The sequence below is a fragment of the Hordeum vulgare genome, chromosome 6H (genome assembly GCF_904849725.1).
Source record: "Hordeum vulgare subsp. vulgare chromosome 6H, MorexV3_pseudomolecules_assembly, whole genome shotgun sequence".
NCBI classification, from domain to species: Eukaryota; Viridiplantae; Streptophyta; class Magnoliopsida; order Poales; family Poaceae; genus Hordeum; species Hordeum vulgare.
In genome coordinates this window covers 300,760,272-300,784,750 of record NC_058523.1, presented here as the reverse complement: position 1 = coordinate 300,784,750, position 24,479 = coordinate 300,760,272, and the positions used below count along the sequence as shown (strand labels likewise).

General features: G+C 49.7%; 1 protein-coding gene across 3 annotated transcripts in view; it reads left to right on the top strand.

The window, feature by feature from the left end:
• Window positions 1–23,582, top strand: part of LOC123406395 (senescence-associated protein OSA15, chloroplastic) — a 35,521-nt gene extending 11,939 nt beyond the window's left edge. For 2 of the 3 annotated variants that reach the window (XM_045099899.1, XM_045099898.1), the window contains exons 12-13: window positions 22,402–22,477; window positions 23,183–23,582. In XM_045099899.1, coding sequence (XP_044955834.1) covers window positions 22,402–22,477; window positions 23,183–23,335 — 229 coding nt within the window. In that variant the 3' untranslated portion in view covers window positions 23,336–23,582. The remainder of the gene's footprint in view (window positions 1–22,401; window positions 22,478–23,182) is intronic. The other variant, XM_045099900.1, reaches the window with a different exon arrangement.
• The last annotated feature ends 897 nt before the right edge of the window (window positions 23,583–24,479 follow it).

The following is a 24,479-nucleotide window of genomic DNA, read 5'->3' as shown; positions in this document are numbered from 1 at the left end:
CCACATCATCTCCCCCTTCCTCGTTGGGAAATATGTGTCCTCAGACCAAGATCATCATCACCATGAAAAGGAGCAAGGTGGGTGACATTGAAAGTATTGCTCACCGAGTATTTGTTCATGGGAATATTAATCTTATATGCATTGTGTTGTTCCTTGGATACCTTGAAGGGGCTGTCTACACGGGGAAGTAGCTTGGACTTCCGTCTTTGAGGAAGCGATTTTTTGGAAGGTGCACCCAAAACGAGGCCACCGGGGTGGAACACCAGAGGCTTCTTGTTGAACTTGACCTTGTCGATGTGGCATTGAACTTGACGCTCGATGTTGAGTCTTGTTTCTTTGTGTATTCTCTTACGAACTCGGCATGTGTGCATGCGTCTATGTTGGTGTGCTCTTGGAGAGGTAGAAGGAGTACGTCCAATGGTGAAAGAGGGTTGAAGCCATAAACAACCTCAAATGGAGATTTGCGCGTTGTTGAGTGGCATGCACAATTGTATGCAAACTCGGTGATGGGCAAGCAATCCTCCCATTCTTGAGGATTCTTTTTGATGAGCACTCGAAGGAGGGTGGATAAGCGGTTGTCACTGTTAGTAATAAGCAACTTGTATTCCCATGAGGCCATAGGCCGGTATATGTACATGTACAGGTGATGGACTATATGCAGGAAACCCCTTATATGTTGGGATAAATACAAAAGGGTACATGACTTATATTATAACTCTAACACCCCCCCTCAAACTCATGGTGGATGAACAACACTGAGTTTGGAGAGATAAAAGCCATGTTGTACTCTAGTCTGGGCCTTCGTCAGGAAATCCGCCAACTGTAACTCGGAAGGCACATACTGAAGAGCAACAACCTGATCCTGCACAACAGCGCGCACATAGAAATCATCAACACCAATATGCTTGGTGAGCTCATGCTTCACAGGATCGCGCGCAATGCTAATAGCACTTGTATTGTCAGATAATAGCAGAGTCGGTGTAGTGACAGAAACACCAAAATCCTGAAGTAACCACCGTAACCAAGTCACGTCCGCCGTCAAAAGAGCCATCGCTCGCAACTCAGCCTCTGCACTCGAACGGGAAACTGCAACCTGTTTCTTTGTCTTCCAGGCAATGAGAGAACCACCAAGAAAAACACAGTAAGCAGAAAGTGAATGGCGATCTGGAGGATAACTAGCCCATGTGCATCCGAATAGGCCTGAAGCTGTAAAGAACTGGAGCGAGGAAAGAATAGACGGTGAGAGATCGTGCCCCAAAGATATCATAGAACACGGAGGAGATGACTATAGTGAACCGATGTGGGAGCAGAGACGAACTGACTCAGAATATGAACTGGATAAGAGATATCCGGACGAGTGACAGCTAGATAAACAAGACTGCCAACAAGATGACGATAACGCGTCGGGTCAGGCAGGGGATCACCATCAGTAGCAGAGAGGTGAACATTGAGCTCCATAGGAGTCTCAACAATGCGCTCATCAGTAAGAGCAGCACGAGCAAGAAGATCCTGGATATACTTTTCCTGGGATATAAAGAAGCCATCAGAGGTAGAAGAGACTTCAGTCCCAAGAAATTAGCGAAGAGGTCCAAGATCAAACATAAGGAACTGCTCACTTAGGCGGGCCTTGAGAAAGACAATATACTCGGGGTCATCCCCAGTGATGACCATGTCATCAACATAGAGAAGAAGAAGAGTCCGACCACGAGGAGAAAGGTGAATAAACAATGTTGGATCATGAACACTGGGTGAAAAACCAGCGGCAGTCACCACAGAGGCAAAACGCTCAAACCAGGCGCGTGGGGCTTGCTTAAGGCCATAGAGAGAGCGACGAAGACGACATACCATGCCATCAGGAACAAAATACCTAGGTGGTGGCTGCATGTACACCTCCTCACGCAGCTCACCATTAAGAAAAGCATTCTTAACATCAAGCTGAGAGATAGACCAGTGGCGTGTAGAGGCCACGGCAAGAAGTCTACGAACAGTGGTCATATGAGCCACAGGAGCAAAAGTCTCGTCATAATCACGACCATGCCCCTGCTGAAAACTACGAGCCACAAGACGAGCTTTGTGACGCTCAAGAGAACCATCGGAGCGAGTCTTAACCTTGTAGACCCACTTACAAGTGATGGGACACACTCCGGGAGGAAGGGAAATAAGATCCCACGTACCAGTGCGTTCAAGAGCAGCAATCTCCTCTGCCATCGCAAACTGCCATTCAGGATGAACAACAGCCTGATGATAAGTAGTCGGCTCAAGAACGGCAGCACCAGCGGTGGAAAATCCAAAGCGATAAACAGGCGGACGAGGACGAGAACGCAAGCCGTAAGTAGGCTGAGATGAGGATGACGAGACATCCACAGAGGCATCCACATAACGTGAACGACGAGTGTAACGCTGAGGAAAAGATGGAACAATGGAAGGAGGAATCTCCAAGATAGAATCGGGGAGTGGCGACGAAGAAGTCACCGGAGATGAAGGTGTAGAATCTGGTGACATGCTAGACGAGGAGACCGTGGAAGATGGTGGCGACAAATCGACAGGAGGTGGAGAAGCACAGGGAGCGGAACGAAGAGGCAAAGGCTCGACGGGTGTGATAGGTGTGTCAGGAAAAGTGAGGAAAGAGATATCCTCCACGGAAGAAGTCGAGGAAGATGGGCGTGGGTAGAAGGGACGAGACTCATCAAAAGTCACATCCCGAGAGATACGCATCCGACGACCAATAGGATCCCAACAACGATAGCCCTTATGCTCATCACTATAGCCTAAGAAGACACACTCAACAGACTGAGCGGTCAGTTTGGTGCGTTCGCGGGGGGCAAGAAGAACATAGCAAACACAACCAAACAAGCGAAGCATCGAATAATCAGGAGAACGATCAAAAAGACGCTCGAAAGGAACACCACCCTGTAGAGCAGCGGAAGGCTCGAAATTGATGAGATAGGTGGAGGTGGAGACGGCCTCAGCCCAGAAATGAGGCGGGAGAGAGGCAGCAATCATCAATGCACGAGCCGTCTCAAGAAGATGACGATGCTTGCGCTCAGCCACGCCATTCTGAGCGTGAGCACCAGGACAAGAGAATTGAGAGAGAGTCCCTTGCTCAGCAAGAACACCACGCAACATCTTAGAGATATACTCGCCAGCGGAGTCAGCACGGAACGCACGAATGGGAGAAGAGAACTGAGTATGATCCATGGCAGCAAAACGCTTATAAATGGACAACACCTCACTACGAGAAGTCATGAAATAAAGCCATGTGTAACGAGAGAAGTCATCTATGAAAATAATATAGTATTTATGACCCCCTTTCGAAGCGAAGGGAGCCGGACCCCATACATCGGAATGAACTAAATCAAAAGGACGCTTAGACACTGACTCACTATGTGGATATGGTAACTGAATCTGCTTGCCAAGACGACAACCCTGACACTCTAAAGAGGCATCTCCTGAGACAGACCCCAGAAGACCTCGACGAACTAACGACGACAAACGAGAACCACACAGATGACCAAGTCGATGATGCCACTTCTGGAGGGAACCAGTAGCCGAGGCGACCAAAGCGGAAGAACTGGCGATAGAGTGTGCAGCGGAAGGAACATGAAGCCAGTCCAACTCCCAAAGACCCTCATAATCACGGCGGCGAGGACCAGCCCCAACCAGAGTGTGCGTGCGACGGTCCTGAACAGAACAAGAGTCAATGTCAAGGATGACAAGACAACCAGAATCAACAAGTTGACCAGCGGAAAACAGATTCATGGTAAGTCGAGGAACCTGAGCAACATCAGGAACACAATAAGGAGTGGTAAGAGTGCCTCTACTAACGACAGGAAGGGGAGTACCATCATCGGTGAGGACATGAACAGGAGAATCAAGCGATCGAAGAGAGGACAGAGTGGAAGAATTAGAAGTCATATGAAAGGAAGCTCCAGAGTCCAGAACCCATGGGGATGTACCTGACTGTGTAGAAGGTGGTTGCTCAGTGCGGGAAGCCTCAGTCACAGAACCAGCAGTACCCGTCGAGGAAGAACCTGAAGCAGCGAGCAGACGCTTAAGTCTCAGAATATCCTGCTCAGTCAAAGCGATGGCTGAAGCTGTCGAGGTAGATGACGAAGTCTCTGTAGATGATGATCGCGCCTTGCGCAAGTGTTTCTTCTTCGTGTAGCAGTGGGACTCAATATGACCATCATTGTTGCAGTAGCCACAATGTGGACGGGGGCGACCTGAGCCTCCAGAAGGAGTGGGCAAGAGCGGCGGAGCACTCGAGCGAGAAGGTGTCGGTGCAGCAGGTAGCGTAGAAGGAGACCAAGCAGCGAGCACCGAGGGAACCTCTAGCAAACCAGCACCACATAAGCGAGTCTCCTCAGCATGAATCTCAGAAAGCGCCTCCATGAGAGAGATACGGCCACGAGCAAACAACTGAGCACGTCGGGGGTCAAACTCCTTACGGAGCCGAGACAGGAACTCGTAGACGCGATGAAACTCCAAATCGGCCTGGACAGCCTGGCAACATTGGCAAGTACGACAACCAGCAGTGCGGAGAGAATCAAGCTGACGCCAGATAGCAGAACTCTGTGCGTAGAAGTCATCAACAGTAGTCACCCTGCTGAAGAGCATGCTCCTGACGGACCATAGAGAGGTATAAGGCATCACCCGAGGGCTCGTAGCGTTGACGAAGGCGAGTCCACATCTCAAACACAATAGGAAGGCCTAGAAACTCAGAGGCAAACTGAGGCAGAATGCTAGCAGTGAGAATAGCTGCAGCACGAGCATCATCATCAAGCCACTGGGTGTAAGCAGACAGAGCACCATGATACGTCTGAAGAGCCTCCTCATAAGCCAAATCCTTCTCATCATAAGCACGGATAGCGGCCTCATCAGCAATCTTAGCCGCATCCTTTGCGGCCTTAGAAGCATCCGCAGGAAGAGCCGGTGGGGTCGGCGGAGTGGGAGCCACGGGAGGAACCGGACAGGCGGACAACAGACCTCGCCAGAAAGAAAACCCCATAGGCGGATGCCACGCATGTGAATGCGCATGAAGCCAATGAACTCGGTGTAATTAGTGCCGTCAAAGATCACCGGACAACGAAGAACAACAACGTAGCCGGATGAAGCAGACATTTTTTTTTGGAACTCACGGGAGCTGCAGATCAGAGAGGGCCGGCGGAAGCCAAGCTTGAGCGGGAGCAAATCAGACGACGAGGCAGCGGCTTGCGTCCCGATCGAAGTCAAAGCAGGAGGAGGCACTCTTCTCTCTGGATCGAGGCGCTGTGCCGTCTGGATGAAAAGCGGCAGCAGGAGGAGGCGCTCGATCCCGTCTGGATTGGATCGGTAGCGCTCGATCTGGAGCCCGTCTGGATTTGGATCGGCAGCAGGAGGAGGCACTCGATCCCATCTGGATTGGATCGGTAGCAGGAGGAGGCGTTATCAGAGATCGATACGAGACGGAGCCTTCCCACCAGAAGCTAAAAAAAGAGCCGGCCTTCCTAGAGATCGATCCGAGACGGAGTAGAGGCTGGATACCAGGTTCGATCCGAGACGGCTTCTCGCTGGATCCTGGCGGATCGAGGCTGGGCGAGATCCAGGGAGCGGATTGGCGCCTGAAGTCCGGGAACCGCCGCGAGAGCAGAGTCGGTTCTGGACGGGCGACGAGGATGACGAGGAGGAGCGGATCAACAGCACGAGTTGCGGCGTGCAAAAGTTAACGTAGCTCTAATACCATGTTAGGAATAAGCAACTTGTATTCCCATGAGGCCATAGGCCGGTATATATACATGTACAGGTGATGGACTATATGCAGGAAACCCCTTATATGTTGGGATAAATACAAAAGGGTACATGACTTATATTATAACTCTAACAGTCACCTCCGTTTGGCCATCGGTTTGTAGATGGTATGCCGATGAGAAGAGTAGCTTGATGCCAAGCTCGGCACACAAAGTCTTCCAAAAGTAGGTAGGGAACTTGACATCACAGTTGGAGACGATGGTCTTGGTCACTCCATGTAGTTGCGGATTTCCCTACAACATAAAGTTACAACATGTGAAACAACATCCCTCTTACCGCAAGGAATAAAATGCGACATTTTTGAAAAATGATCTAATACCACAAAGGTATAATCCTTTCCATTTGTAGTTCTAGGCAACCCAAGTACAATCTCCCTACAAAGACACTGGGAAAGAGCTTTATATTTAGCTTTGCATGAGGAATAGGCAAAGGAGTATAAAGACACTGGGAAAGGCTTTATATTTAGCTTTGCAACATGTAGTGCAATGGCAAACAAAGCGGCCAAGATCTCAAAACATCCTTGTCCAAAAGAACTTGTTGGAAAGCGTGGCATAGGTCTTGTCGTGCCCAAAATGTCCCAATGGTCCACCAACATGAGATTCCTCCAAATGTAACAAACGCAAAGATCTCTCGGGAACACAAAGTTTGTTAGTGCGTATAAGATGTGAGATCCTAGCTTAATAGGAATGATAGAGTACTCATATCAACAAGGAATTCCTTTCTTTTCTAAGAGCCCATTCGCAAGGAACCTCAAGTTATGCGTGCTTGGGTTGGAGCGAATGAGGATGGCTGACAAATTGGAAGGTTGATCTCGGGTGCGCATGAGTGAGGACAAAGTGTGCAGGAAACACCAGTGTTTGTCTCTTGGGCTAGTCTAGATCCTACCGGGCGTAACGGCCGGGAACCAGTGGCTGTGGCTGGGGCGTTACATAAGATAACCATCATTCAAGTAGTAGTGCTCCCAACATGGAAATTAGCAAAAGGCTTAGCACATAAAGCATTACTTGCATATAAATCTTTGATGTAATCAAATCCAATAACATTAAGCTCACGCTTTTGAAACAACTTCCGCTACAACATTTTATTTACCCTTCTTTTACAGGATGACACATGAAAAAGACTCCACGTATTCACTCCATATAGCATGCCAACGGTTAAGTTTTGCTTGGGTCTTAAGATACTTTAATGATGTTATGAAATATGCAACTTGTATTTCCATGAGGCCATAGGCCAGTATATATACATGTACAGGTGCAGAATATGCAAGAAACCCCTTATACAATGGGGTAAATACGAAAGGTTACATGGCTATATATATAGCACTCTTAACACCCCCCCCTCAAACTCATTCTGGATGAACAGCATTGAGTTTGGAGAGATAGAAGTCATGCTACGCTTCTAGTCTGGGCCTTCGTAAAAAAATCCGCCAACTGTAACTCGGAAGGCACATACTGAAGAGCGATAACCCGATCCTGCACACCAGCGCGCACATAGAAAGCATCAACACCAATATGCTTGGTGAGCTCATGCTTCACAGGCTCACGTGCAATGCTAATAGCACTTGTACTGTCAGATAATAGCAGAGTAGGTGTAGTGACAGAAACACCAAAATCCTGAAGTACCCACCATAACCAAGTCATCTTAGCCGTCAAAAGAGCCATAGCTCGCAACTCAGCCTCTGCACTCGAACGGGAAACTGCAGTCTGTTTCTTCGTCTTCCATGAAATGAGAGAACCACCAATAAAAACACAGTAAGCAGAAAGTGAACGGCGATCTGAGGGATCACTAGGCCACATAGCATCCGAATAGGCCTAAAGCTGTAAAGAACTGGAGCAAGGAAATAATAGACGGTGAGAGATCGTGCCCCGAAGATATCGGAGAAGACGAAGGAGGTGACTATAGTGAACCGAAGTGGGAGCAGAGGCAAACTGACTCAGAATATGAACCTGATAAGAGATATCCGGACGAGTGACAACTAGATAGACAAGAGTCCCAACAAGGGATCAGGCAAGAGTGTCAACAATGCGCTCATCAGTAAGAGCAGCACGAGCAAGAAGATCCTGTATATACTTTTCCTGGGATATAAAAACTTCATCAGAGGTAGAAGAGACTTCAATCCCAAGAAAGTAGCGAAGAGGTCAAAGATCAGACATAAGAAATTACTCACTAAGACGGGCCTTTACAAAGGCAATATACTCGGGATCATCGCCTCGCCAGTGATGATCATGTCATCGACATAGAGAAGAAGAAGAGTCCGTCCAGGAGGTGAAAGGTGGACAAACAACGCTGGATCATGAGCTGGTAGGAGCTAGGATCCTACCGGGCCTCGGCCTGAGGTTGTAGGGGTAGGAGGGAAAGCTGGCGAGGGCGTGAGCGCGGCGGCCGGCGCGAGGGCGCCGTCTCGCACGGTGGAGAGGTGACGGCTAGGGTTAGGGATTCCGGCTCCTCTGGGAGCCGGGCAATAGAATATGTCTTATTGCTTAATTCCAAAAGGTTGTCTTACAACTGTTTATATAACATTGCTGCTAATAAAAATAAGATAACTTGGGCTAAGCCCCTAACTAAACGGGCCCATTGGGCCTCCTCCGGCTATAATTGGTGTCGGTCATAACATCTCTCCCCGCCTGCGCAAACAGCTCGTCCTCGAGCTGGAAGTCTGGAAAATGTCGGCGGAACTCCTCGCACTGCTCCCAAGTGGCATCCTCCTCCGGAAGGCCTTGCCACTGGATCAATAAATGCCACACTCCGCGATGTTGTTGGACCTGCAACACCTTGGACGGTCCGGGAAGAAGTCGGCCGTCGGAGGTCAGTGGTAGCGTCGGTGTGGTCGCTGGCGGGGCTCCATGGAAGGGCTTCAGCAATCCCACATGAAATACGTCATGGATGCGGTCACTGGCCGGAAGCTGCAGGCGGTAGGCCACCTTGCCTATGCGCTCCACCACAGAAAATGGCCCCGCGTAGCGAGGGCCCAGCTTGTGCTTAGCGCGCGGGTCCAGGGACTGCATGGACCGGTGAAGAAGGCGCAGCCACACCCAATTGCCCACCGCAAACTCTGCCTCCCGGTGATGGTCGTCATATTACCGCTTGGACAGCTGCTGGGCCTGGAGAAGGCGTTGGCGCACCTCCGCAAGCATCTCGTCCCTGCTGCGAAGAAGATCGCCCGCCGCCTCGGTCCGAGCCGTCTCAGGGTCAACCGGCAGGATGGGCGGGGGCGGTCGGCCATAGACCACCTCGAACGGTGTGGCACGCAGGGCGGAGTGATAAGAGGTGTTGTAGCAGTACTCCGCCCATGCGAGCCAATCCACCCAAGCACGGGGACGATCATCTGTAACACAACGCAAATACATGGCAATCACCTTGTTGACCACCTCGGATTGGCCGTCCGTTTGAGGATGGAAGGCCATACTCAGGTGGAGCTTCACGCCCACCAGACGGAAGAGATCACGCCAGACATGCCCTGTGAACACCGGGTCCCGGTCGCTGACGATCGAAGACGGAAACCCGTGGAGGCGGACAATGCCGTCGAAGAAGGCACGAGCCATGGAGGCGGCCGTGTAGGGATGGCCGAGCGCGATGAAGTGAGCGTAATTGGAGAAGCGGTCGACCATCGTGAGGATGACGGACTTGCCGCCCACCTTTGGGAGGCCCTCAATGAAGTCCATGGAGATATCGGCCCAGACCTGAGAGAGCACCTCCAGGGGCTGTAGTAGCCCAGCCGGGCGCAGTGTCTCTGTCTTGTTACGCTGGCACGTAACACACGACCGCACCCAGTCGCGGACCAAGGCCCGATCGCCGGGGATGTAGAAATCTGCATGGAGACGGTGGAGGGTCTTTTGCACATGCTCGTGGCCTACCGAGTGTGCCAACAACAGAATCTGGTGTCGGAGATCGCCTTGATCTGGCACGAAGGGGCGACGCCCATGCAGTAGCAAGCCGTCCGCCAAACGCCACGGCTCTGCCAGGTCGCCGACGTCGAGGCACTGCCGAAGGACCTGAGCGTCCGGCGCATCCGCGGTAGCCCGGCGGATGTCGTCGAGGAGAGCGAAGGAGGGCCCCGAGTGGATGCAGAGAGCCGCCCCGGCGGAGTCGCCGTTGTCCGTGTCGTGGTCGGCGTCGCGGCGGGACAGGGCGTCGGCCATGGTATTAAGGCGGCCTGGACGATACTCGACGGTGAAGTTGAAGCCAAAGAGCTTGCTGGTCCACTAGTACCGCGGCACAGTAGACAACCTCTGGTCCAATAAGAACTTGAGGCTGTAGTGGTCCGTGCGAATCTGGAACGGTCGTCCCCAAAGATATGGCTGCCAGTGGCGCACGACCTGCACCAACCAATGAGCTCCCTCTCATAGGCCGTGAGCTTATGATGGCGCGCGGAGAAGGGCCTGCTGAAGAACGCCAGCAGTCCGTCGCCCTGATGAAGGACGGCGCCGAACCCCACACCGGAGGCATCGCAGTCTACCATGAACGGCCGGTCGAAGTCGGGCATCTGGAGGACGGGACCCGTTGTGAGGGCCTGCTTGAGGGCCTCGAACGCCTCCGCTGCCTCCGCATCCCAGGCGAAGGCGTCGCGTCGCAACAGGAACGTGAGCGGGGCGCGATGAGGCCGAACTCCCGGATAAATTTCCGGTAGTACCCCGCGAGGCCCAGGAAGCCACAAAGAGCCCGCGGTGAGTGCGGCGTCGGCCAGGCCGCGACAGACGCCACCTTGTCGGTGTCCATAGCAACACCCTCGGCCGAGATGACATGGCCGAGGTAGGCGTGCCGAACGAGCACTTCGAGCGCTTAATATGAAGATGATGCGCCCGAAGCTCGTTGAAGATGATGGCGACATGCTGAAGGTGCTCCGCCCAAGAGGCGCTGTAGATAAGAATGTCATCAAAGAAAACGAGCACAAACCGACGCAAGTAGGGGTGAAGGACGCGTTCATCAAGGCCTGAAAGGTCGCCGGAGCGTTGGAGAGGCCAAAAGGCATCACCAAGAACTCAAAGTGGCCGTGATGCGTCCGAAATGCCGTCTTCGCGACATCGTCTGGGTGCATCCGCACCTGGTGGTAGCCCGAACGGAGGTCGAGCTTGGTGAAGAAGCACGCCCCATATAGCTTGGTGCGGTTCGACGCGAGCGTCTGTTGCCCCCGGAAGAACTGGTCACATTGGTTGAGCCAATTCAGGGGGTCCTCGGTGCCGTCGTAGGTGGCGAAGTCCAGTTTGGCGAACCCCGGCGGCGTGTGGGTATGGGCGCCGTGGTGGTAGGGCTCGTCGGCGCGGAGAAGTGCAGGGGTCGGCCCCGGGTAATCGTCGGGGCCATCGTGAGGATCGGCGAAGCTGGAGGACGACCGGCGAAGCTGGGGGACCCGCCGGACTGCGGGGGTGGCGCCGGTGGCAACTGGATGTACGGTGGTGCCGATGTCGGGACCCCGATCCTAAATCATAAGAACCCAGCCTGTAAAACATCACATCACTTTGCGGCCTCACGCACGGTAAACCCCACGGCTGCCACCTTACCTTGGCCGGGACCGTTTGCGTCTTTTGGCTCACGTATGTGAATATGTTGCTAGCGTTCAAAGGACAAAGAACCCGGGTCGACATGACTAGTTATAAACCCAAGTGGTACATCCGTACAGGGACAGGCATACATAACCCAGCAAGGCAGGTGTCGGTCATCAGCGTGTGTAGACGAGTCGTAGCAAGCTACAAGGACTCCATTACACCGCGTGACATTTCCCCGAGAGGACAGACACAGCAGCAAAGAAGGATACACGCCGGTCGATCAATGTGTTCCGAGCAGTAGCAAGCTACCAGGGCCCGATGGAATCACAAAGAGGCATTTCCCTGTAAAGAGTACTACTAAAGGCAACAACTAGGTGTCGAATCCCACACATATAATGCATTTCAAACATACACACATTATGCACGATATGTGTAGATACAACATGGCATCACAACATCACTCTATGACTCAAGCATTTATTAAAGACTCTTAAGAGTCAACATGGTATGATATTACAAACAGGGGTCTCGTGACCCAACACTCAAGTTATACAAGCAACAAGCGGAAGCAATTCATGTCTGGGTACAGACATCTACTAAAAATGGCTGGAAGAGCCTGAAAAGCTACTACGACCCTACCAAAGGAGCCAGACCTCTGTCTGGGATTTTCCAAGCTATTCCGGTCAACATCGAACACATCGCGTAGAACCTTTTAATGAGACTAAATCTTCTCTGCAAAACATAAATAAAGCAACCGTGAGTACAAAAGTACTCAGCAAGTCTTACATCAGAACTATCTACATATGCATCATGTTTCAAAGAAAGGATTGTGGGGTTTGATTGCAGCAAGCCAGCTTTGACTCTTGGCTAACCTGTACTACGACTACAAGCTCTTTCTTTGAGGTGGGATAGCGCACACGAGTCCACATATTCATCAATTCAATACACCACTATGGATCCACTCTCGTCTCCCTACGAGAAGGCCTTCCATAGCACTCACACTTATCTTGCATGTTTTAAAGTATTCATTTAATTTGTCTATGTACCACGTAATGTTTCCAAGTAGTCCATAACCGAGGACGCGGCTATTCGAACAGATTGAATCACCCTGCAGGGATATACTTCTTCACACATGCTCCCACCACTTAGCACCATATGCACGTCATGCATCTCGGCAACCTTCAAGCGGAAGCACTGGCGTGGGTGTCGGCCACGACCGTTAACCACACAAGACCCTAGTCCAGGTTTATCGCCTATTTGAGACTGAACCCGCAAGGAAGTCCGGCCGAGGTTTCCTCTACGACCCCAAACGATGCGCGCAGGGTTCCCAAGCCCACCATTCGGGTGCCACTTGGTACACCGTGCCACTGTGTATCTAACCGTAGTGAAGCCTACCCCGTCGAGCAGAGCTAAACACGGCCGCCAACACTTTTCCTACAAACACCAGAAACTAATTGCAACTCCTGGACAGAGATCTAGGCAATTAATAAGCCGAGCGGGGTCATATTTCAGGGCCCAATGCATGGTAGTATCTTGTCTTGGATAACACACACATAACTCAGTTCTTAAGGACGGTCCCAATGAGACAACCCGCCATGTACTCCTACATGGCCTCTCATCGCTACCTTTACCAAATCAGATTCACACCTTTACTCTCACACTGTAGGACATGAACACAACCATTCCGATACATCATTCAGATGGATCAGACCCGACACGACTCTAAGCATAGCAGGCATTGTAAACAAGCATGGATGAGTAAGCACAACAAGGCTCAAGCAGTTGCTACTCATACTAAGTGGTTTCAACTATTTACTGTGACAAAATCAGGTCATGCAGAGGAATGGGTTCAACTACCGATAACATGTACAGTTGAATCGTGTTTGTCCTAATGCAGTAAAAGAGAGAGTAGGAGCGAGGGAGTGGGTTTATTTCAATATGCTCAAGGGGGGTTTGCTTGCCTGACACGTCTGAAGATAGCAATGAGTCTTCATCAATGTCAACGATCACATCGTCGGAGACATCGTTTACCGAGGGGGAACAACACCGACAAACAAGAAAGAACAACAATTGCTTCACGGAAATGCAACACTATGATGCATGCTCAAGACATGAAATGAAAGGTGGCAGGGCTATTGTGGCTATCATTTCTTAAGTTGAAGTTGGTTTGAATTAGGATTCAAACATCACTTCAAGACGGGTATCTTTCCAAGTACCCTTATAATTGATTCGACCTGATGCTCAAATCAAATTGTTCCAACATGTACGGAGTTAGTATTTTGAGGTACTGATTTGCATTGACCAATGTTTGAGCATAGTAATTGAAGTGGAAATCAAATAAGTATCAATTTCCAACTCCAAACTATTTATTAAATTTACCCTATTCATCATTTTGCCTATTTGGTGTTGTTAACTTTTTCAAACATGCATGAAAATGCCATAATCAGATTCCTTGGATTTTTCTGATACTTTTTCATATATAAATTATTTTCATCCGAGTTATATTTTAATTTCTATGATTTTTACAAGTTTTAGCAATTTCCTGGATTTATTAAAATCAGAAAAGCTTTATTGCGTCAGGCTGATGTCATCCCTGCGTCAGCAGGTCAACCAGCCGGTCCAGGTCAAACCCTGACAGCGAGGGCCCACCAGTCAGTGAAATAGGGCTAATCCCCGGTCAAACCTAAGACTAACTAGGCTTTGACCCCTGTGGGGCCCTCTATCAGTGCCTGGGGGGGGGGGTTATTAGAGGTTAATTAGGTCTAAACTAATCCCTGACCGATCGGGCCCACATGGCAGTGGCTCGGGCCGGCGAGGTCGACGCCGGCGACCAACAGAGCGACGGAGGCTCGCCGGAATCGCGACGGAGGCGTCCATTCAGGGCGCGGATGGGTGGAAGGGGTTACTGGGGGTGCGTTGCATCTTTTGGTGGCAGCTAAGTGGCTGGAGGGGCACCGGAGGTACGCCGGCGACGAGCCTAAGCGGCGGCGGGGTTCGGCCGTGGCGGGGAGCGGGGCTACGGGGCATGGGAGAACGTGGAAAGAGAGGGGAAAAGACGGCGAGCTCACGTCGGTTCCATTTGCGGTGACGGGGAGGTCGGGGTCGCGTCGGAGGGGGTGAATCGATGGAAGGGGGCCGGCGGCCGGAGGTGAGGAAGACAACGGCGATGGCGACGACAGGGGTCGTCCAGGCTCGATTCCAATGGCGAGGAGGAGCAGGGCGTCGAGGCGGTTCTTCTGAGCTTCTCGGAGAGGCGAGGGAAGGTCTGTGGCCACATGGGCGACGAACGGCGGCGAGCTCGCTCGGTGGTCGCGGAGAGGGAGCTAGGGGAGAGGAGAGACGCGTGCGAGGAGAGGAAAGAGAGGAGGGCACCTCGGGGCTTCTCAGCACGAGGAGATAGGGTCGGAGGGGGGGGGGGGGCTCCAGCGCGAAGCAGGAGGTGGCCGTGCCTCTTGTGCGCTTGCCACGCCCTCGTGCCTACTGGCACGAGGTTGAAGAAGGCGGCAGGGAGGTGGGCTGGGCCAGGCGAGGAGCGCAGGTTAGTTTTTCTCTCACTTTTCCTTTTTCTATTTTTTTTATTTCTTTCTGGCATTTAGGTTTAGGATTTTTAATAAACATTTAATCATTTTATAAAACCCTAAAATAGTATTATGTGACAGTGATAAAAATAAGCAATGCCACATAATAGTTTCAACATTTTGTAAAACTAGGAAGTATTGGAAATCAATTAATTAATTGATTTCAGTGGCTTTTGAGTTTAAAATAAAATGCCAAAAATATTTTTAAAAAGAAAACCAATCCTAAATTTTGTTTTCCAAGATTTATCAAAATGACAGACTTTAATGGAGGCCATTTTGGGTTCATTGATTTGTCACCACTTTGAATTGTTTTGCATATAGAGTTGCTAGGGTTTTTCTCTTGTTTTTCCGTTTCACTTCTAATGCAATAATGAAGATATGAGCACAACCTTGCTATTCATCAAAGGGGTAACTAGGGATGTGACAGCCGAGGCCTTCGTATAGACCGGCTGCGTCCCGGTCACCCAGGCCGGTAGCGGCGACGACGAGGGGGGGAACCGGAGCTGGTGAATAGGGACCCCCGGCGCCGAGGTGGGGCCTGGCCCGGTGGTGGCGGGTGGTGGCGGCGGTAGCTGCAATGTCGGCTGCAGCGGCCCGACGGGCGCTGTAGATGCCGCCTGGTGCGGCGGCTGCCACGGAAGCAACGGCGGCCTGTTGGCGGCGGTTGGTGGCGCGGCCGGCGGTGGCCCGTAGTGACCGGCCTGGTAGAGGCGGATCCCCTAAACGGCGGTGGCGAGGTCGCGGATCGCTCCTGTGAGCTCCTCCAGGGTGAGGACGGCGGGAAGCGGTGCGACGAAGGTGACCGACACGGGCACGTGCGGGGTGCCGACTGTGGTGGCAAGCGGGGCGGTGGTGGAGGTCGGCAGCGGAAGGGATGGGGAGGGCGGCGACGAAGACATGATGGAACCCAAGCTTCCTGATACCAAACCGGTAGGAGGTAGGGTCCTACCGGGCCTCGGCCTGAGGTTGTAGGGGTAGGAGGGAAGCTGGCGAGGGCGTGAGCACGGCGGCCGGCGCGAGGGTGCCGTCTCGCGCGGTGGAGAGGCGGCAGCGATGGAAGAGGCGGCAGCTAGGGTTAGGGATTCCGGCTCCTCTGGAAGCCGGGCAATAGAATATGTCTTATTGCTTAATTCCAAAAGGGTGTCTTACAACTGTTTATATAACCTTGCTGCTAATAAAAATAATATAACTTGGGCAAAGCCCCTAACTAAACGGGCCCATTGGGCCTCCTTCGGCTATAAGTGGTGCTGGTCATAACATGAGCACTCGCTGAAAACCAGCGACAGTCACCACAGAGGCAAAACGCTCAAACCAGACTTGGGGGGCTTGCTTAAGGCCATAGAGAGAGTGACGAAGACGGCATACCATGCCATCAGGAACAGAATACCCAGGTGGTGGTTGCATGTGGCATTCTTAACATCAAGCTGAGATACAGACCAGTGGCGTGCAGAGGCCACGACAAGAAGAGTACGAATAGTGGTCATATGGGCCACATGAGCACAAATCTCGTCGTAATCACGACCATGCTCCTGTTGAAAGCCACGAGCCACAAGACGAGCTTTGTAACGCTCAAGAGAACCATCAGAGCGAGTCTTAACATTGTAGAGAAACAAGATCCCATGTACCGGTGCGTTCAAGAGCAGAAATTCCTCTGCCATCGCAAACTGCCATTCAGGATGAACAACAGTCTGACGATAAGAAGTCGACTCAAGAACAACAGCACTAGCGGTTGAAAAACCAAGGCAATCAACAAGCGGAAGCGGATGAGGACGCATGCCGTAGGTAGGCTGAGACGAGGAGGACGGCACATCAGTAGACGCATCCACATTACGTGAACGACGAGTATAATACTGAGGAAAAGACGGGAGAATACGAGGAGGAATCTTCGGAATAGGCGAGGGTGACGCAGACATCGGGGATGAAGGTGGAGAATCCTGTGATATGTGAGGTGTGGAAACCATGGGAGATGATGGCGTCAAATCTGCAATAGTCGGAGAAGCAGGGACAGTAGGACGAACGGGCAAGGGCTCAACAGGAGTGGTAGGTGTGTCAGGAAAAGTGAGGAAAGATATATCCTCCACTGCAAAGGTCGAGGAAGATGGACACGGGTAGAAGGGACGAGACTCATCAAAAGTCACATCACGAGAAATACACATCCGACGACCGGCAGGATCCCAACAACGATATCCCTTATGCTCATCACTATAACCTAAGAAGACACACTCAACTGACTGTGCGGATAGTTTGGTGCGTTCACGAGGCAAGAAGAACATAGCAAACACAACCAAACATGCGAAGCGCTGAGTAATCGGGAGAACGATCAAAAAGACGCTCGAAAGGAACGCCACCTTGGAAAGCAGTGGATGGCTGAAGATTGACGAGATTGGTGGAAGTGGAGACAGCCTCTGCCCAAAAGTGAGGCGGAAGAGAGGCAGTGATCATCATCGCACGAGTCGTCTCAAGAAGGTGACGATGCTTGCGCTCAGCCACGCCATTCTAAGCATGAGCACCAGGAGAAGAGAACTACCCTTCTCAGCAAGAAATCCACGCAACATCTTGGCGATATACTCTCCAGCAGAGTCAGCACGAAACACTCTTATAGGCGTAGAGAACTAAGTGTGAACCATGGCAGCAAATCGCTTATAGATAGATAAGACCTCACTATGAGAAGACATGAAATATATCCACGTGTGTCGAGAGAAATCATCTATAAAGATAATATAGTAGCGATGGCCTCCCTTCGAAGCAAAGGGAGCTGGACCTGTTTACCAAGCCGACAACCCTGACAGTCTAAAGACACACCGCCGGAGACGGATCCAAGAAGACCACGCCGAACTAAGGATGAGAGACGAGAGCGACATAAGTGACCATGGCGATGATGCCACTGCTGAAAAGAGTTGATAGACAAGGCAACAGAGGTGGAGAGACTAGCTACGGTGGTAGCGGATGGAAGGTGAAGCCAGTCAAGCTTCTAGAGACCCTGAGAGTCACGGCACCAGGGGCCAGCACCAAGAAGAGCACCAGTGTGACAGTCCAGAACTGAACATGAGTCAAAGTCGAGAATGATCCTGCAACCCGAGTCAACAATCTGACCACCAGAAATGAGTTGCATGGTAAGCCGAGGAACATGAGCAACATCGGGAACATGAAAAGATGAAGTGCTAAGAGTGCCTCAGCCAGTAACCGGGAGAGAAGTACCATCAGCAGTAAGAACATAAACAGGAGAATCGAGAGGTCGAGTAGATGACAGAGTTGAATAATCATGAGTCATATGAAAAGATGCTCCAGTATCAAGAATCCATGGAGATCTACCTGTTTGTGTAGAAGGTGGTCCTCACAATGTCAGAAGAGTCCGCAGCAGAACCAACATACCCTGTCGCTGAAGAACCAGAAGATCGAGCTATCAGGCATCGAAATCGCACAATCTCTTGCTCAGTCAGGGGCACAACTGAAGATGTCGATGTAGATGCACCCGACAACAGAGAGACCCTGAGAGTCACGGCACCAGGGGCCAGCACCAAGAAGAGCACCAGTGTGACAGTCCAGAACTGAACATGAGTCAAAGTCGAGAATGATCCTGCAACCTGAGTCAACAATCTGACCACCAGAAATGAGTTGCATGGTAAGCCGAGGAACATGAGCAACATCGGGAACATGAAAAGATGAAGTGCTAAGAGTGCCTCAGCCAGTAACCGGGAGAGAAGTACCATCAGCAGTAAGAACATAAACAGGAGAATCGAGAGGTCGAGTAGATGACAGAGTTGAATAATCATGAGTCATATGAAAAGATGCTCCAGTATCAAGAATCCATGGAGATCTACCTGTTTGTGTAGAAGGTGGTCCTCACAATGTCAGAAGAGTCCGTAGCAGAACCAACATACCCTGTCGCTGAAGAACCAGAAGATCGAGCTATCAGGCATCGAAATCGCACAATCTCTTGCTCAGTCAGGGGCACAACTGAAGATGTCGATGTAGATGCACCCGACAACAGAGAGTCGGAGGTAATCAGCAGGGACCGAACTCGCAATCTCCTCCTCGGTGAAGTACATAGCTGAAGTAGGCGACGTAATGGCACCGGGAGCGAAGCGACCACCACCACCTATGGAAGCCGCTAAGTGTGGCGATGTAGCATGACCAATATCGTCTGCAAAGGCCGGTGGTGAAGACGAGGCCGTATGCAGACAAGCACCAAGTGCCAAGGGAAGACGCGTGTGCGAAGCACGGTCGATGGAGTCATATGCACCAGTACAACCGATGAAAGTCGCGAGAGGTGTCGGGGAAGAGCGACATACACCGGTGAAAGTCGTGAGAGGGGTCGGTGTAGAGCGACAATCATCATATGTGAAGCTCGTAGGAGGAGCAGCAGTAGAGCTACCAACACAACCTACGGAAGACACCGACGGGGACGGCGGTATAGACGAACGAGCATCAAGCGTCGTGGAACGACCCAGATGCGAGACATGAGTAGTAAAGAAAACACCATCAGGAGTCACCGGGCAGCAAGGGACATGCAGACCCGAGGGAAACATCTCTTTCTCTTTTGTCTTTTTTGTCTTTTTTCGGTCGACAGACCAGGCAACAGTAGCGAACAACACCGCAACCAGCAAACAGGAACGTAGCCAGGGCTAGCAGCGGCAGGTCGAGGAGGAGGAGGCAGCAGCAGGAAGCAGAAACACACGGGAATTAGATATCGTGTGATAGCAGCAGTAGCAGGGAGGGCCGGCAAGATCCAGCGGCTGGCGACAGGATCCGCCGAGAACAGCGGCGGCCGGCAGCGGGATCCGGAGCAGTAGCAGCAGGAAGGGCCGGCGGCGGGATCCGGGGAGAACAGCAGCAGGCCGCGAGGATGGCAGCAGGAACGGTAGCTTGCGCGGGATCCGACGAGGACGACGGCAGGACCCGGCGGGGACGTCTGCTGGTGGTGAGGATGGCAGAGGGAGCTGCAGCCAGTGGCTCGGGCGGGAGTTGGAGCTGCAGCCGACGGCTCGGGCAAGAGTTGACTTGCAGTGGATGAACATCGGAGAGCAGCGCCGTTCATAGAGGACGGACGACGACCATGTAGACGGAGGATTGGATTGAGAGCACGAGTTGCGCGTGCGAAAAAACCCTAAGGTTCTAATAGCATGTTAGGAAATATGTAACTTGTATCTCCATAAGGCCATAGGCCAATATATATACATGTACAGGTGTAGAATATGCAAGAAACCCCTTATACAATCGGGTAAATATGAAAGGTTACATGGCTATATATATAGTACTCTAACAAGTGACTCATGATCGGAATGGATTGCGAACTATTTAGGCTAAAGGTAATGGCACCAAACTTGTAAAACACGAACCAAAGCATATAGTTCCTTATCATAGGTATGGGATAATTCAATTAAGCACCAGAAAGTTTCTCACTAATGTGACATATCATACAATGGCAGTAGACATAGAGCTAGGAAGGATGTGTGAGGTGTTATTCAAAATGGCTTCATCTTCGTACAAGAGCACAAAGTGAAGCACCGATGGGTTTTAACTCACTTCCCTCAAATCAAATTTGATGGTTAAGAGGACAACTTCCTCATTGGAACTCATCATGAAAACTCTTTTTTTTTCACTTATGACACTCTCTTCTTGGTGGTCCACATGTGAAGGACTTGTTCATGCTTGAGTCTTGTCGGCGATAATTTGGTTGGGGGTCATAGCATGAAGCACATATTCCTTGCCCTTCCACTTGAAGATATAGTGATTGATGTGCCCGTCGTGAATGACTCCATAGTGAAATAGCCATGGGCATCCCAAGAGAAGGTGACACACGGTCATGAGAACCACTTCACATTCTATGGTATCCTCATAGGCACTTATCTGGAAGGATGATGAGGATTGAGGACATGGCTACCTTGGATATGATCACAAATATTGCATATGCGTATTTATTTGAGGCGATTTCTGATAATAGTTATGCAATGATTTATTTATGCTATATAAAACAAAAGTACTTCACCTCTTATAAATACGCGCATATGCAATATTTGTGATCATATCCAAGGTAGCCATGTCCTCATCAAAGGAGACTTCAATTGTGTGCTCTACCTTGATAGTGCCGGTGTCACTAAGCCACTAGACCATGTCTGGTCAAGGATGGCACTTGTACTTGAAACGCAACTTGGATCAAAGTTCTTCACTTGCCAAGTCATGGCAACTACCACCATCAATGAATCTAGGAGATAACGAGAGTCGGGCTCGAATCATTGTCATAGAAGACATGAACATCTTTGCCTTTGTTTACTTGGTTGTGTCGAGCAACACGTTGCAAAGCTTCCAATTTTCCTTCACCCATAGATTCGTATTCTTCGTCTTCATTGGTCACCATAATGCGCTTGGTAGGCACACATGGTATACCAACTCAGGCAAGTTTTTGTATAGGGTTGAAAGTCCGTAATTTTCTTGATGAGGTAATTAGGGTGCCATTGTTTGCTCATTGGACTTCTTGGCATTAGCGTGGATCATTGCAATTTCCATCTTCTTGTAGTACTGTTCGATGGTCTTGGTCCCTTGCTTGAGAACTTGGAGCTTCTTGAAGAGGTCGCTTCTATAGTGCGTGGGCACAAATCTCTCTCTCATGACTTGCTTCATTCCATCCCAAGTGGCAAAGGGGGTTTCTCCTTTCTCTTGTCAAAGTTTTTGTACTTGTTCAGACCATATGAGTGCATACTTATTGAACTAGAGGGAGGCCACGGCAATTGCCTTTGGCTCGTCGAAGTCGTGGGCCCGAAGATCTTGTCTACCTTGAGCGCCCATGATATTTGTTCCTCGAGGTCAATGCCGCCGTATAACTTAGTCATTGTGAACTTGAGCTTGCCAAGGCTTTCCTCTGCTTCATGATGGTTGCGAGATTGACGTTGTTCTTGTTATGGAGGCAGTGGTTTTTCGTCATGCTCTTCCTTGTGTAGTTGGCCATCAATGCAACGTGCATTGGCCAAGCGTCGCATCTTGTGGCGTTGCTCAAGGCAAGCTTCGTCCTCTTGCCAACTTCTCTTACTTGAGGGGCATGCTCTTGATATTCGTGCTTTGAGCACAAAAGGTTTGATTTGCTTGATCAGCGTTACGAGCTTCTTCTCTGTGGTGCGCATTGCGTTCTTCATCTTGTAGGTGACACTCTTCTTGTTGACGGCGCCTTTATTTTTCTTGATGCATTTGGCATTCTCGGTTTTCATTCACACGTTGCTCTTGAGTTTCACGGTGTCCTCGTTCACCTTCTAGGATTAGGTCTTGTAGTTTGTTGCCGCGAGGAGGGTTTGGAGCGCGAGAGGGCTCGAGGTCTTCTTGGTCATGGTGTCAGCGAGACCGGTCTGAACTTGAGCCGGATGGTAGCTCGGAGACCAGTGTACTTGAGCCTTTTCTTTGTCTGGATCTACAAATAGCAAATAAAATGAATAAGTAGTTTGCTAGAATTACTGCAGGACCTTTGTAGCTCAGTGTCCCGATCACTGAGCTGTGTTTTGTTCTATACTATTTTGGTGTTATATGTTGAATCGGTGTCAATTATTTGCTTTTACTCCTTGTAGGAAAGCTTTGGCTAATGCATTGGCTGCCGCTCCATCCATGTGGACCCTAGGGAATGCTGGGATGGGCGCATTACAGGTTAGCATAAATCCCTCATATGTTACCGAAAGAAGAACCATATGACTGTTGGGTTGTTCATGTCTGAAATTCTTATATGTGGCTTCAACCACTGAGATCCCCAATCAATCTGCGCTCTGTTACAACGTCAGATTGTAAATAGGTGATGTTCTGGACATTTGACATGAAATGCAATTTGAGTAAATTTATATTTTTTCCCGAAGAAAATGCAAAACATGCATCTCGACTCATTGATAGAAACACTAGAGTTACAACTTTACAAGTCTATAAGACTAGACTAAAACAATCAGCTACTCAAATTAATATGGACATGTGAATCAGAGGCTAATTCAATACTCCCTCCGATCCATGTGTAAAGTTGAGTAGCTATACGACTAGTACAAAGTTAGTTTGTACTAAACCAGCGACAAGTAATATGGATCGGAGGGAGTAGAATACTTATGCCCCCGTTGCAACCCATGGGCAATTATCTAGTTCTCTTTGAAGATGTCATCTATTTGTATGCTTCTCCACCATGAAAGCTCCAAGCCATTGAATCTATTCGTACACTTTTCCACCATCAAAGCTCCATCCATTGAATGGGAAGCCCTCTCTATATAATTCTCACTTATCGTTACATGACCTGTGTTATTGATTTTACTTTGGAAAGTAAAGTTGTTTCAGTGTTTTCCTTTAAATATGGGTTGACCCTTCTTTTAACTGCAGAGATTGGCTCAAGATTCCAATCCCGCTGTAGCTAGCTCTGCAGCAAGAGCCATTGGTGAACTCAGAAAGCAGTGGGAGCTTGAAGAGGGTGACAGTCTGAGGTTTGTCATGAACCAAAACTTGGTTTCCGATGAGACTGATGATGACAGTTGAGTAGCAGAGATGGTATCACCACGTGAGGTGTAAATCAGATGAATGACTCAACTAAAGATCAATGAACCTTCCACTGTAACACGTACAGACTGTAATAGGAACCGAAAAAAGTGTAACTAAGTCGACTGCATTTCTGTGTGTTCCGTCGCAGCATAAAATGGTTTGCTTGTTGACTACCTCACGAGAAGGCATGTCTATGATATCTGGTAAGTGCTAAACAAATGGGAAGTGGTGCAATGAGAACTCATTTCCTCCGACCCAGTTATTTTATACTACTCCCTCTGTTCACTTTTATAAGACGTTTTAGACATTCACTGCCTAAATTAGTGCAAAACAAGCTATCTGAAACATCTTATAAAAACGAACGGAGGGAGTAGATGAATTTGGCCAGAGGTCTTGCAGAGTCATCCTTTTTTATTTATGTTTTCGGTTTCTTTAAAGGGAAACAATAGAACTCTGCTGCTATTTCTTTTGTGATTTTCAAATAAATGTTACATACTATATTCACAAACCAAAGTAATCAGATAAAGAAAAAGTCTATATGAAGGAAATAATAAAAGCTAGAAACATAGAAAGGCCAAAATAGAAAATACAACAACAGACATCAAAAGGATAGATCATCCGAAGGAAACCACCTAATCAGAAGCAAATCGTATTGCAAAGTATTCCCTTTGAAATAAATAAAATATAAGAGTAGTTTAGATCACTTCTTTAGTAATCTAAACGGGAAATTTTATGGTGCACTGCAATACACGAGAGCACGTGTATTATATGGACGATCCAGTGATTGAGGGCCTTATTTAAGCACAAGAGCATTTTTGACCTAGAAAAATATTTAAGTTTAGTTGGCCCAATTAAGTCTAGGGGTATTATTGTCCTAAAATTTTAAATCAAGTTAATTACATTAATATAGCACTTAATTAGAACTAAATGTCATCGTGCATGGTCATTTAAATTTGCATTAGAGTGATTCCTCGCCTCCTCTCAAACCCTAGTCTCCAACGAACACATCATCGCCCTCGATCACTGTCGATCAACACCGCACGCACTCGTCGTGCCACTCCCTTCTCATCCTCCTCCCTCGCACGCGATCCCTCGGGTTATGCGGTGCCAGATCTTTCGAGAAGCTACCTAATCCCCTACT